Source organism: Mastomys coucha, unplaced genomic scaffold (genome assembly GCF_008632895.1).
Source record: "Mastomys coucha isolate ucsf_1 unplaced genomic scaffold, UCSF_Mcou_1 pScaffold22, whole genome shotgun sequence".
Taxonomy (NCBI): domain Eukaryota; kingdom Metazoa; phylum Chordata; class Mammalia; order Rodentia; family Muridae; genus Mastomys; species Mastomys coucha.
In genome coordinates this window covers 70158590-70173592 of record NW_022196905.1, presented here as the reverse complement: position 1 = coordinate 70173592, position 15003 = coordinate 70158590, and the positions used below count along the sequence as shown (strand labels likewise).

Genomic DNA, 15003 nt, shown 5'->3' with positions numbered 1-15003 from the left:
GCCTCGAACTCAGAAATTCACCTGCCTCTGCTTCCCAAGTGCTGGGATTAAAGGCGTGTGCCACCACCACCCACCTTAGGCATGGTACTTGTAATCCCTGTAATTCCTGCTTCTCAAGAGGCTGAGGCAAGAGACCACTGTATGAGGCCAAAATAGGCACCATTGCAAGAACTTATCTCAAAATGTGGAGGGAAGAAAAAGGCCTGAGAATGTAGGTCAGTGGGGAAGTGCTGGCCTGGCAAGTGCGGGCCCTGGGCTTGACTCAAAACAGCAGAAAGGTGTGGACCGTTTCCACAGCACATACATTCCGCCACTTGGCAGCAAAGCTCTAAAAGAAAACAAACATTTGCTTAACATGTAGACAGACTGGATGCAGACTGGTTAAAAATCATTTCTACAGTTAAAATAATTGTCAGGAAAAGCAAATGAGCTCTGCGTCTGCTTCTTCTCAGGCCTCAAGAAAGACAAAGTCTTGCAAGCAGGAATGTGATTAGTGCAAACTAGCTAACAAAGCGAGCATCCAACGTGCATGGCCTGGAATCACTCACTGAAAATGTTTGGGCAAACAACCGGGCAGGCCAGGCCCGGCCAGGCCAGGTCTGGTGGTACCTGGGGTACCAGTCAGTCTGGGGGAAAGGAGTTCAAGGACACACTTTCAGGTACATTAAAAGAGGCCAGCCTGAGACTGTCTCTAAAACAAAACACCAAGCCTCAGATTCAATCCTCAGGCCCACATGAAACCCAGCATGGTGGCATACATACACCTGTAATGCCAACACTCTTCAACATAGTTCTTTAAAATAAAAAATAAAATGGAGCCTGCTAGGGGTCCTGCAGGTAAGGAAGGCACTTCTCACCAGGCTTACACACAGCTCAGTAGACAAGACCCATAGTGAAAGCAGAGCTAGCTGTCCTTGGACAGTCCCTATACACAAGCTATGAAGGCACAGCCACACATACACAATAAATTAGATTTTTAAATTTGGTGCTGCAGTTCCAGAATGTCCAGAGTACACAAAGAAACCCTGTCTTGAAAAAAAAAAAAAGACAGTGTAAATCTAACCAAGAGCCAGTGCCCAGGGAGGCCCCAGGCCCCAGGCATGCACACGCTACCACTGTTTTCTCTAATAGTCATGTCCCAAACTGCTTTCTAGGTATCTGTGTCTACATCCAGAGTCAGACAAGAGGCTTACTGCAGCTAGAGGTTAGTTCAGAGACTTACAACCGGCGAAGTATGACGACGACATGCTTGGCCCTAAATGAGACATCATAACAGAAAGGGGGAAAGATGGAAATCGGGAATTAAATCCTAACTTCTCATTTTGAGAGACTCTAAGGTAAGTAATCATGTTCTTCAGGGACAGGTTACTGATTCTCTCAAACAGCAAGAAGGTAGCACACATGCCCTATAGGCTTTGTGTTCTGAATCTAGACAGATTCAAGTCAGTCACAGCCAAAAAGGCACTGTCTTCTAGAGATGCCAGGTGGGGGACTGGAGAGATGGCTGACTGGTTAAGAGCACCGACTGCTCTCCAGAGGTCCCAAGTTCAATTCCCAGCAGCCACATGGTGGCTCACAACCATCTGTAATGGGATCTGATGCCCTCTTCTGGTGTGTCTGAAGACAGCTACAGTATACTTATATACATAAAATAAATAAATCTTTTAAAAAAGAGAGAGAAGCTAGGCTGACCATTTATTTTTGGATTTTGGTCCCTTGGATTTAAGGCTAACCTCACCACGCTGCCTGGGATTGTTCAGTATCATGGCTTAGGCTGGCTTAGGCTGGCTTAGGCTGGCTTAAGCTGGCTTGAGTTTTCAACCCTCAAGAGGCAGGATTACAGCCATGTACCAGCATACCAGCACCATTTGAGGTTTTATGTATGTCTGTGTTGGGGCAAAAGGGCACAACATATCATGTGTAAATGTCAGAGGCCAGCCTGATGGGAACTGGTTCTCTATCCTTCCACATGGGAATTGAACTTGACAGCCAGCATCCTTACTTGTTAAGACATATAGAAGGCATCACTGTATAATTTTTTAAAGATCTACTTGTTTGTGTGTATGTGGGTGTTCCTGCATACGTTTTTATACATCAGGCACATGAAGGTGCGCAGATGTAGGCTTACACTTTTTGCAGCCCACTTTTAAAAAGGGTTCTACCTCTGGTCTAGCCCCCCCACCAGGCCAAGGTAGTGGGAAAAAAAAGTGTTAGGATATGGGGGAAGTGGACCTGGTCAGCAAGCTCCATCTTTCATAGCAGTTCAGTTCTCTAGCAAACACAAATACAACTCAGCTCCAGACCAGTCTCTAGGCAGCATGCACAAGCTTGGCATGAACCAGCAGCTGCTGCCCAATCCTGAAGGAACTGTCAGACTCCAACCAGCCGGAAATGAGGCCTTGGAGGCGGCAAACTGACACAAAAACCTCCCAAGCTTCTTGGCAAGCTTCTCTCAACTGCAGCATTGGGAGCAGAGCAAACCAATGCTCAGTATTTGTTATATCCGCTTCACTCGGGCCAGCATTTGGAGCAGAGCAAACCAATGCTCAGTGTTGGTTATATCTGCTTCACTCGGGCCATAAGGCATCAGGTGCCCTGAGAAATGCAACTGAGACAAGTACCAGCTACCTGACTGGGTGCTGGAAACAGAACACAAATCCTCTACAAGAACAGGTAAGGCCTCTTACGTGCTGAGCCATCTATCCAGCCCCCCAAATCTGCCTATTATGTCCTTATATGTCCTGAGAGCAGTGGCCGTGACTATTTCAGCCACCGAATAGCCCTGTGTGACTTTGTTGTAAGTCAGTGAATTGGATCATCCATTATTTTCTTTACATTTATTTTGTACGCTGGTCTCCTTAGCACCACTGAATTGGATGATAGTTCATGCCTAGCCTCAGCACCTAGTAGGTGAAGGCAGAGGTCAAAAATTTAAAGACATCTTTAGGTATGTACTGAGATAAGAGAATATAAAGTTTAAAGTCAGCTTCAACCTGGGCTACATGAGACCACCCTGAAAAGAGAACAGAGGGAAGGGATCGACCAGTTACAGTGGCACAAGTAGTCCATATCACAAGCAATAAGGAAACTGAAGTGGGAAGAGAATGAGGGAAGCTTATGCTACATGGTTAATCCTTTGTTTGGTTTTGTATGTATGGGGTCTTTTGCCTGCATTTGTCTGTGTGCCACACCCATGCAGTACCTACAGCAGCCAGAAGGGGCATGAGATCCCCTGGAACCAGAGTTAAACTGTAAACCACCACCATATGGTGCTAGAAATCAAACCCTAGTACTCTGGAAAAGCAATGTACTCTTAACTAAATCACCCCAACCCCAGACAATCATTTTATCACACACACAATCCAAAAAAATGGGATAAATTCACCTGTGGACTGTGTGTAGGCCTCTTCCCAGGTCTAACAAATACTAGGAACCCTTTGGGCTACAGAGACTGCTCAGAAGTTAAGATCCTGCAGAGGGCTCAGGGTTAGTTCCTGGCACCCACATGGTGTTCTAACCATCTGCACTCCAGTTCCTGGGGACTGACATCCTCTTTGGGCCTCCAGAGGAACTGCACCTACATGGTGCACTTACAGGCAAAATGCACACTATTAATAAAACTTCAGAAAGAAAAATCATGCAAACAAATTCATATCTGTTTTGTTCTAAAGTCTGATCTCTTTTTTTAAGGCAGGGCCTGCCTGGCACAATGGAACAGGCTTTTAACCCTAACACTTCCAGGCAGGGGCAGGTGGATCTCTGAGTTCCAGACAAAAGAAAAAACAAAAACCTACAAAACCTGACAGTTATAAACAACTCAACTTCAGTTCTAAAAGAAATTCTTTATAAAGGTAGCTTTTTCCACAGTGAAATAAAAATGACAATTTACTGAAACACTGGCAGCATCTTACTAACCTGAATGAGTCCGCATGTGTCGTGTTAGATGAGTCTTCTGAGAACTTGAGTAAGGACAAAGTTCACATTTATACGGGCGTTCTCCTGAAAAATAACAACAGTGTTTAAGATGCTTAATATATAAAATAAACAAAGCAATTCTAAGCAGTATAACTATTCCCTCACACACACTTTTAGGCATTTGCGAATTTGGGGGTTGGTCTGCCAGGGTTTTATTTTGGTTTTTGGAACAGATTCTCCTAGGTAGGCCAGGCTAGCCAAAACACTCCATCCCCGTCTCTACCTGAATACAGGAGTATGTATCTCCAGCTGATTTCCATTTTCTGAGTCAGGGTCTAAAGTGAGCAACCAGCCACGAGCTTGTGGCCATACTGTCTCAGACTCCCACTATACATCTAGAGTCATACACTTGTGCCCTGACTAGCAGGGACAACCCTGAACTGACCGCCTCCCTTCGCCTCCCAAGAGCTAGGACTATAAGGTAGTATAAGCCACCCCAACCATAGCTCAGCAACTTGTTCAAATGATTCCTCTCCCATTAAAGGCAGAATCAGTCAGCCAATCTCATTTTGTAAGTATAAATTAGATCTGAGTGGTAGTGCACACCCCACCCCAAAACCCATACATGGGGGGAGGGCATCTGGAGACATCCTCAGCTAGGATGTTGTGCAGCATGACCCCAAAGGCAAGTCAAACACCAGGGCCAGTGAGGTGGCTCAGTTAAAAGCCAACTCCTGCTTTTGCAGAGAATTACAGCTCAGTGCCCAGAACCCCGACGATAGCTCAGCCATCCAGGCCTCCAGGCCTCCAGTTCCAGTCTGAGGCCCTCTTCTGGCTTCCTCGGGCACCAGACATGCAGGTGTGCCTTCTACCTCTAGAATGTCAAGGATAATGAATGGCCTTGACCATACACCACCCCACACTTCAAGGAGTTACCTTTACATACACAGAAATAATAAAACCCACAGAGTGATGTCACATTAAATGTTATACAGAGGACAGCTGATGGCGCCAGGGACTAAGCACTAACAAAAGCATCCTATTTGGAGACAGGGCTCAGTCACCCAGGTGGCCTTTCACTCATTCTGAGACCAAGATGGGCCTTGATCTCATGATCTCATGATCTGCCTGCCTCACCTCATTTACAGGCCGGCAACACCAGCCCAGCTACACCAAGAACACCCAGGCATGTCAAGGCTGCCAGCAGGCAAAGGCACTGGGCCTTGCCAAACATGTCAACCTGAGTTCCCCATTAATCAAAGATGATTTCAGTTCCAAGACTCAAAGATGGAAGGAATTGACAGACATTAATGCCCAAAGCACAGAAACAACCAGAACATTCAAATTCATGACAGAGAGATGCAATGCTACATTCCTACACTCAGAATGAAGAAAACAGTCTGAAGATGCAGAGAGTATGCTCAGAAGACAGAAAGCCTTATTATCACCAGCTCTGTTGAGAGAGAGAGAGAGAGAAAGAAAGAGACAGACAGAGACACAGAGACAGAGACAAACAGACAGACCTTTAATTCTAGCTCATGGAGACCTCTGTGAGTACCAAGGACATACAGAGAAACCCTCCCTGTATCCTCCCCAACAACAAAGGGTAGCTAAAGGCTATATACCAGATAACACAGTGCCCCTAAGTGAAACAATCATTAAAATGGGTGTGATCACATGTGCTTATACTCTTCAGTACCCAGGGGCTAAAGTAGGAAAATCTGGAATTCAAGTTCCATCTGAGGTATAGAGCAAGATCCTATTTAAAAGGGGGCAGGGTCTCTGGAGAGATGACTCAGCAGTTAAAAACATCTGAGTTTGTTAGGTTCCCAGTACCCATGTCACTGGCACCTGTAACCCCAGCTCTAAGGGATCCCAAAGCCCCCCAGATATTGTAATATACTTACAGAGAACAAAGATAAAAATAGTCGGGTGAGCCGGGCGGTGGTGGCACCCACTTTTGCGGATTTCTGAGTTCGAAGCCAGCCTGGTCTACAGAGTGAGTTCCAGGACAGCCAGGGCTACACAGGGAAACCCTGGGGAGGAGTGGGAAGAAAGAAGGAATAAAGAGGGGAGAGGAAGGAAGGAGAAAGAAAGAAGAAATAAAGGAAGAAAGGAAGCAAGCAAGCTAGCTAGCTGGACATAGTACCATTGGCCTTTAATCCTAGCACTGGGGCGGCAGAAACAGGTAGATCTCTGTAGTTTCTGGCCAGCCTGTTTACACAGTTCCAGGACAGCTGGCGATATAAAGGGAAACCCTGTCTCAAACAAGCTAAAATTAAACAAATAATGATTCTGTGGGGAACCAGACACTTCTTCCTTCCTAGGAAATAGACACTAGTGTCTCCACTCCCACACTCTTAATTAAAATCTTTGTTGTTTGGTTGTTTTTCAAAACTGGGCCTCACCGTGTAGCTCTGGCTAAGCCTATAGATCAGGCCTGCATAGGCATCTTAAGTGCTAGGATAAAAGTGAGGGCCACTACACCAGTTTAAAATCAAATCTTAAAAAAAAAAAAAAAAAAAAAAAAGGTAAAATTCATAGTTTTTTTTTTTCCTACTAGAACTATTCAATTGACAAACGAAAGGGTTTTTTTTCCCCCCTTCTTGGTTCTGAGACAGGGCTTCATTGTGAAGCCTGGGTTGACCTTGAACTAAAGATCCCCTAGCCTCAGCTTCTGGAGTGCTGAGATCACAGAAAAGAGGAACAACTGAGCACAGCTTTGCCAACCTCTTAAACCTCTTAAAGGCCTCAGCACCTAACAGTTCTGAAGGTGTAAGTACGTACTTGCCTAATAAATACAATTACTAAATCAAAGCCGTACTGCAGCGCCCCTGGCATTCCTCGTGTTTTCTAGTGTGGTCAGCATGGTGTCACAACGAACCCTGGGTCTTACAGGGAAACAGTTTTCCCCCAATGTTTATTTACTCTCTACCATTTTTGTTTGTGGCCATGTCTCACTATGTCACCTGGCTAACTTGCAGCTACATGTATGGATATGGATGTGCATATGGATATGGAGACAGATAGACAGACAGACAGATATACCCTCAAAGCTGGCCTGGCCGGCCTGACAGAACTATGTCAAGACCAGGCTGCCTCCAGCTAGGTGCGTGTGGTAGAGCACACCTTTAATCCCAGCACTTGGGAGGCAGAGAGGCAGGCGGATTTCTGAGTTCAAGGCCAGCCTGGTCTACTGAGGGAGTTCCAGGACAGCCAGGGCTACACAGAGAAACCCTGTATGGGAAAAACCCTAAAATAACAAAGCACGGTGAAATAGATTATGAAGCAATTGTAAAGCTTTCAGATGGCTTTAATGGAGCAGCCCTGAGAAACATTTGTACTGGAGCAGGTATGTTTGCAATCCAGGACGACCATGATTTTGTAGTTCAGGAAGACTTCCTGAAAGCAGTCAGAAAAGTGGCTGACTCCAAGAAGCTGGAGTCCACACTGGCCTACAAACCTGTGTGGTTTACTGTAAGGATTTTGGTGGCTGCACGACAGACATTGGTTTAATGTAAAAATAAAGTTAAGGAAAAGAATGTATGTATTGGCAATGATCTCATTAAAAATGAATAAACATGTATAAGCAACATAAAAAAAAACCTAAAATAGAAAATAAAAAAAATAAATAAAATAAAAACTGGTTTCAAACCTAGATGTCTGTCTGCTTCCGCTGAGACTGAAGCCAGGCTGCTTCGCCTTGCGTGGTTTTTTGGTTTTTCCCCAATTTCTACCTGTCTATGTGCAGGTGTGCACGGGGACCTGCTGAGACCAGGCAGCTCTAAGCCTTGGGTGCTGGGAAGTGAATTCTGGTCCTCTGCACACGCAGCACAGTATTAGACTCTGAAGTTTAAGAGAAGTTGTCAAAGCAGCAGGGAGAACATGGTATCTGGAGAAGATAGCATGGACGAAGCTAGTTTAGTTTTAACAATAGGCTGATACCATCTGTTCACCACGGGGTAAGATTCAAGCAGCAATCCCTTTATAAACAGCAGGCTTCAAACCAACTGGCAATAAAATGTTTCTGAAGAACTAAAATTAATTCAAAATCTAAGTCAGGTGTAGGGGCACAAGCCTTTGATCCCAACACTGGGAGATAGAGACAGGTGGATTTGTGTGAATTCCAGGACAGCCATGACAACATCATAATAGTAAAAAAAAAAAAATCTGAGCTGTTTCTGGCAGTCCTATCTGTAGCCCTGATGATCAGTGCAGAGCAGCGTGGTCTGTGTACACAACTCTGGCTCATACTGCAGACCACTGCTGTCAGGAACTGCAGTCCGTGCTTTGTACATACAAAGTTTCTAGTCTTATAGAAACACAATGGTGCCCATTTCAGAATCCAAAGCCCTTTTAGTACTTCCCTACTGCATGTGTGTAACACATTAGTATATCTTCAGAGTACACTGGATTAGAATGTTCACTCTTGAGAATGGCGAACTTGAGGTTTTCTTGTTTTGTCCCTTGTCACCCCCATCCCTATCCTCCAGTCCACCCTACCCCAAAGAAGGTTCTATTTGTATAGCCCTGGCTGTCCTGAAATTCACTGAGATTCACTGAGATTCAAGGTATGCACCACCAAACAAGGCCATAAACTTGAGTTTAAAAAACAAAACAGCCGGGCGGTGGTGGCGCACGCCTTTAATCCCAGCACTTGGGAGGCAGAGGCAGGCGGATTTCTGAGTTCAAGGCCAGCCTGGTCTACAGAGTGAGTTCCAGGACAGCCAAGGGTACACAGAGAAACCCTGTCTTGAAAAACCAAAACAAAACAAAACAAAACAAAACAAATCATTTAACAAAATTTCATTTTTGAGACCAGAGCAGAATTTCCAACCATTTCTGAAATTGCCCTAAGCACAATCACACCCTTTTGTACATATTACATATGCGAAGAACCACTGTAGGGTTGGCAGATACAATCAATTCTGAATTGATTCTATCTGACCAAAGAAATCAACTCTGATAAATGTTGAAGTTACTCTATGCCCTACACTAAACATTCAACCAAGAAGTAAAACTTTAAGTAAAACTAAGTATACCCATCTCAGTATTCGCAGGATAGTGAGTTCTAGGCTGACCAGAGTCTGTGGCTTACACCTATCTTCCTAGACTTGTTAATAATAACCTCAAGCAAGATTTCAACAGTGGGGCTGGAGAGATGGCTCAGCAGTTAAGAGCTCGGACTGCTCTTCCAAAGGTCCTGAGTTCAAATCCCAGCAACCACAGGATGGCTCACAACCATCCACAATGAGATCTGGTGCCCTCTTCTGGAGTGTCTAAAGACAACTACAGTGTACTCACATATAATAAATAAATAAATAAATAAATATTCAACAGGCCCCAGCTACTACTGAAACAAGCCCTTGTCTTACAAAACAAGGATGGGCATGGTGACACACACCTGTAATCAGTCTATGTACTCAGGATCCAAAGGCAAGGTTTGGGGAAAGAATGACACACTGCGGGGGCTCAGGCCAGCCAAGGTCATACATGAATCTCCAGGATAAGCTTTTCTTAGTAGACTCTGGTCAGGTCCTCTGGAAGAACAGCCAGTGCTCTTAACCACTGAGCCATCTCTCCAACCCCCTTGAAACTTCCTTTTTGGTCTAACTCTGAAGAGATGAACCATGAAAGCCTCCTCAGACTTATACTTCTGGGCCTGTAGGTGTTGGGATATGCTGAACAAGCTTGTCCGAAAAGTTCTCCCAGTTCTTGCTCTCTTAAGAAAATGGCTTCAACTGGCAGTGTCTACTCTGGGCTATGGATGGTTCAGCGGTTATGAGTACTGGCTGCTCTTGCAGAAGGCCCAGGGTTCAGGTTTCTGCACCCACAAGGCGCTCATAACCCACCTATATGCCAATTCCGGGCAATCCAATGCCCTCTGCTGGCCTCTAAAGGCACTGCATGCATATGGTGCAGTTATATACAATCCAGCAAACTTGTCACACTCATAAATGTGGGAAAAATGGGCAAGAGCTCATACATGGCTCTGCAGAGAGAATGCTCGTCTGGCAGTGATGAGGCCACCCGGGTTCCACCCCTGACTTCATAAACTGGACACAGTGGCACATGCCATGCCAGTAATTCTACTGCTTAGAAGGTGGAAGCAGAAATATCAGAAATTAAACATCCTCACTACAAGATTAGTGAGTTCAAGGCCAGTCTCAGCAACTAGAGATCCTGTTTCAACCAAAGAGGTGGGTCCCTACATGGTGGTGCACACCTTTAATCCTAGCTGCAGGGGGTGAGGGGAGCAGGAGGATCTGAATTCAAGGCCAACCATCAATTTCAGGCCAGCCAAAGCTAGAGTTTCTTGTTTTTTAAAAAAAAAAAAAAAAAAAAGTATGGGGCTAATGTCACTTTCAATACACTACACAAAGTTAATCAGTGAGCTTTCTTTTCTAAACCCTCAATCCCCTTGGGAAACTGTAGCATATCTAAGATGTGCTCAGTTTACAAAACCAATTTAGGCTCTCTTACCTGTATGAGTTCGAACGTGTTGAACGTAATTGTTTTTTCTGTCTGAAAAATAGTTGCACTTGCCACAGGTGTAGACTTTCCTGGGAAAATGGTTTCTCAGGTGTTTCCTCCAGTGGTACTCGCTGACTGTCGTGTACGTGCAAATGATACACTTGTAGACCCGCTCGTTCTCCCCAGCTCTCAGATGGTGCTTCAGGTGTGCAGTGTAGTGATCATAGCGGTTGGTGTTGTAGCCACAGCGATCGCAGCGGATGGGGCCTTTGGAGAACTCACCCTCTTCCGCCGGGGAAGACCCAGACTCCCTGGCTTTGGCCTGTTTCTCTGCACTTTCTTCCACAAAGAACTTCTTAGCACTGTGAACCCGGATGTGATGCACAAACTGCTCTTCAGATTCTGCTTCGTACTGGCACGGCTTACAACGGAAGGGCTTGGCCTTCAGATTCTTGCATTTGTCCTCTGCTACCGGGGTTTCTGGAGCGGGATCTTTATTTGCGCTGTATATTTCTGGGGCAGCGGATGCTTCAAATACAGGCTGGGGTTCTACAGCACTTAGCTCCATGTTCTCCAGCCCACTGGGGTCACCTTTTAGCTCAGCCGACTCTTCGAGGCCTTCCCCTTCACTATCTGAGAAGTTGTTGTCTCCAACAGGCATCAATTCGGCCATCTGTCTCTCTTCACCGACCAGGTAATCACAGCTGCCATTCACTTCCCCAGTCAAGGCCACGTTGGCTAACATGATGAGCTGAGGTGCAGCCAGTTCAGCTTTCGAGAGTTCGTGCAAGTCATACATGTCGTTGGGTAAGGCCATGCCCATGTTGCCACTGTTGTTGAAGAGACTTCCTCCTCCAGAAGACTGCCCCATCACCTGGGTGGCCATAACTGTACACTGGATAAAGCATCACCAAAAAAAAAAAAAATTTAAATACAGTCCTTATTATCCAATGCAAGCATCTTTCCAATGTAACCTTTAAAAATTCAACGAGCTTCATTAACTTCTAACAACTTTAAAATACTTTTCTGGTTGGGTATGGCGGTGCCTGCACGTAATCCTAGCACTAAATAGGCTTGGGAAAGGGTGCTGTTAATTTTCAATTCTCTTTATTGCAGTCACAAACGCATACAGATGAGGAACTGTTTCCCCTATACCCAGAAAAATTAAAAAAAAAAAAAAAAAAAGCAATTCTTGACCCCAGCATGCAAGTGTGTCAACCTTCTTTCTGGTGGCTAACATCTTTAATGTTAACTAAAATTACTTTTAATAACCAAAGCACTGAATAGATAACTATTGTTTTCTCACTTCTCCCTTTCAACAGTTCAGTGGTCTGAATGAGAACTCAAAAAAAAAAAAAGAGAGAGACCACAGGCGATTCTGTGCCTCTAATGAGCACATCAAGAAATCTGCAAGGCTGTAATTCAACTTCTTCATGAGACTTCAACTAACTCTAAAAGAATAAACTGAAAAAAAGTAACGATTTTTTTTTGATGACTCTTAATTTAAAGGGGTGGTTACGGATCCCCTTTTCCCACAAAAGGGGAAGTTTTAAAGTGCTTTTTGGTTGTTAGAAAACTCCCCTAAGAGTCGTGCGACTCAACACGTCAACCAACTTACGCGCATTGTGCTTGACTTGGCCTACTTGCCTAGAGGAAGCCATTACAGATCACCTTCTTGAAAACAAGTTGAGTTTTTTAAATGGTCCCGGCCTCCAGCCTCAAAGGTACTACTAGTCTCGAACTCAGTGTCCCTCTTGCAAACTGTTAAAGGCAAGATATGCCAAAAAAAGAAAGATACTAAAAAGCCAAACCTAAACCGAAAATACAAAAAGCGGGCCGTTTCACCTAGACTCTAAAATACAAGCTCGCTCAGTTCCATGCCCCAACAAAAAGTTGAACCCGAAATGCCATCACAGGAAGCAGTTCTCCCCTAGTTCAACAGCCCCACGGATTCCACAACGGACCTCCACATCCGCTCTAAAGCTCCCCTACGCACCTCGGCGTCCACACTCCGAGGGATCTCCACGTTCCCCGGGCAGACTGGGCAAGCACGGCCCGAGAGCAACGTGTTGCACGGAATTCCTATGTGCCGCTGCCACCAGCGCCGGCCTCGGCGGCGGCATTCCTAACTGAAATAGGCATTCGGCCATTTTCTCCAAATACCAAACACAAAGCAGCTCTTTGCAAACTTGGGCCCTCTTGCTTCCTCTCCGCCACCAACCCCGCGGGCGGTGCCCGGGCTCCGATCTCCCGCGCTGCCCACCGCCCTAAGAGGCGTCTCTCCGGCCAGCCGCGGCCCCGCAGCCCCCTCCCCCGCCGCCCGCACCAGCCCGGGACTGGGCGGAAAGTTACCTCGCTACCGGCGTCCGATCGGGCCTGCGCCGGGGCTCCACGGCGCCCTCCCGAGGCTGCCGGCCCCCGGTTTCTGCGAGGGGGCCCCACGCGGGCCGCCACCGCCCCCGCGCCCGGAAGTTTGCGAACTTCGCTCCCCCGCCGCGCAGAGCCAACGCGGGCCGCAGAAATCGCTGTCCAGCCCGCCCGCCGGCGGCGCCGCCCGCGCCCCGGGCTGAGTCAAGCGGGTCGGCCGCCTTCCGGCTCTGCTCCGACTGGGGGAGGGGGCGGCGAGCCCCGGACGCCCCCGGGGCCCGGGGGCGGTGGGCCCTTGGCGGATGGAGGGCGGAGGGGGAAGTTTCAGAACCGCGGCCCCGCGGCCACCGGGCAGCGGCGCTCCGGCCTCCGCGACCCCGGATACCAACCCCGTGCGGAAGGAAGGGCCGCCCCGTGCTCCGCTGGGGACCAGTGTCCACGCCGGTCCGCAACCAGCCCCCGGCCCAGCCCGTGACTCGCTCCGTAACTCGATCCCGCCCCCGCCCGCCGCTCCGCCCGAGCCACAGTATCTGCAGATCAGCCCTGGACAGCGCCTCGCGCCGCGCCGCTCCGCTCCCGCCCGCCGCCCTCCGCCCTCCCCCGCCGTCGCTCTCCCGGGTCCGCGGCGTCCTACCCTCTTAGCTGCGCGCCCACGGACCGCCGCCCCCGCGCCGCCGCCGCCGCTCCAACTCCTTTTCTTTGTTGCTGGACTTTCGGGGGAGGGGAGGGAGAGAGGGGAAAAAAGTTGGACGTCGAGGCCCTCGAGATCCCGGTGTGCGAACGCGGAACCCAGATCAGACCGCCGGCCCTGGTCCTGCCGTCGCTGCGGTCCCGGCCGCCCGGGTCTGGGGCCCGCGGCCTCGGCGGCGGCGCTCGATCTGCTGCTGCGCCGCCAGCCCGCGGGAGCCGCACATTCCAGCACAGGACGCTGCGCCGCCGCGCACCCGGCCCGCGCCGCCGCCGCCCGCCCGCCGGACACGCCCCCTCGCCGTCCGCGCGCGCCCGCCCGCCGACACGCCCCCTTCCCCGCCCGCGCGCGTGGCCGCTGAGCGCGTCCCGCCCCTCGGCCCGGAGGCTCGAGCTGGACTCCTGGCCTGCCCGCCTGCCTGCCTGCCTGCCTGGGGGCGCGCCTCCGGAGAACCTCGCCTAATCCGCCCCGGCCCCCCACTCTGGCCTTAGGCTCATTAAAGGGGCGGAACCTACTCCCTGTGCTTCTTTCTTTTATAAACAAATAGCAGAAGTTAGCCCCAGCCTTAGCCGTGCGTGCACGAGAGTAGGGGTTGTTAGAGGAAAAACGTGCAGGCGTTGACCGCCCTCTTGAGAAAGAGTGTCACTGGCCTCTTAAAAGTAAGGCTGAAGCCCCGGAAAATACTTTTCAGGCCTCTGGCCGGTAATCCCAACACTCAGAATGCTGTTGAGACTGGAGGATCAAGAGTTAAAGGCCGGAGTTCAAGATCAGCCTGGGCTACTTAAGGACACGAGTGCAAGAAATTAAAAACAATACAAAAACCCGAAGAACTGCCCTTGGCTGCACATGCCTGTAATCCTACTTGAAAGGCACCAGGAGATCCACGTCATTGACTACCACTTGGCAAATTGGAGGGATTGCTCTTGTCCATAATCAGACTCAGAATTCAGTAGACAGAGGCAGGAGGATTGCTGACAGCTTGAAGCTGTAGTGTGCTATGTAACAAATAATCAGGCCGGCCATAGCTACAAAGTGAGGCCTTTCTCGATCAGAGAAACAAATCTAAGTCCCTGCCTACAGATCTATATGCTTAACTGTCATTTTAAGCTTCGTGAGGTAAAATGCTTTCAAATTCTAACCAGGAGAAATTCAGTCCTTGTGGGAGTTGAAACAAAGCCAAGTTGAGTTCCTCGACTGACATCTTATAATGGGGACAGGGAGTCTCAGGTCCTGTCCCTTCTCACCTGAAATGCCTTCTTAGCCTGCTTTTAATGTCTTCCTGAAACGTGGGCCATGTAGCCTTTAATTTGTAGTCAGTGAACTACCAACTGAAGTATAAAGCTCTTGGTGGCCCTCAAGGCTGGCATTACCGGATCTAAACGTGTGAGCCTATTGTTAACATTACAACAGAGGTAGCAGCAGGTGGGTGCTAAGGGGCCCGGAATCAGAACTTCAGGTTTCTCTGACTTTTTCCTTTACCTCACTTCCCTGGCAGAACCCATCTTTCCAAAGAACCCTACAATATGTTACTAGTTGGTACAAAATGGAACAATTGAAAC

At 48.2% G+C, this 15003-nt stretch overlaps 1 protein-coding gene across 4 annotated transcripts in view; it reads right to left on the bottom strand.

Annotated features, from left to right (window-relative positions):
* Rest (RE1 silencing transcription factor) overlaps positions 1-13749 on the bottom strand; it is a 20807-nt gene extending 7058 nt beyond the window's left edge. Inside the window, exons 1-3 of one of the 4 annotated variants that reach the window (XM_031342826.1) lie at positions 13391-13749; positions 10399-11284; positions 3916-3999 (exon numbers count right to left, since the gene is read on the bottom strand). In XM_031342826.1, coding sequence (XP_031198686.1) covers positions 3916-3999; positions 10399-11275 — 961 coding nt within the window. In that variant the 5' untranslated portion in view covers positions 11276-11284; positions 13391-13749. The other 3 variants (XM_031342827.1, XM_031342824.1, XM_031342825.1) reach the window with 3 other exon arrangements.
* Between the last annotated feature and the right edge of the window lie 1254 nt (positions 13750-15003).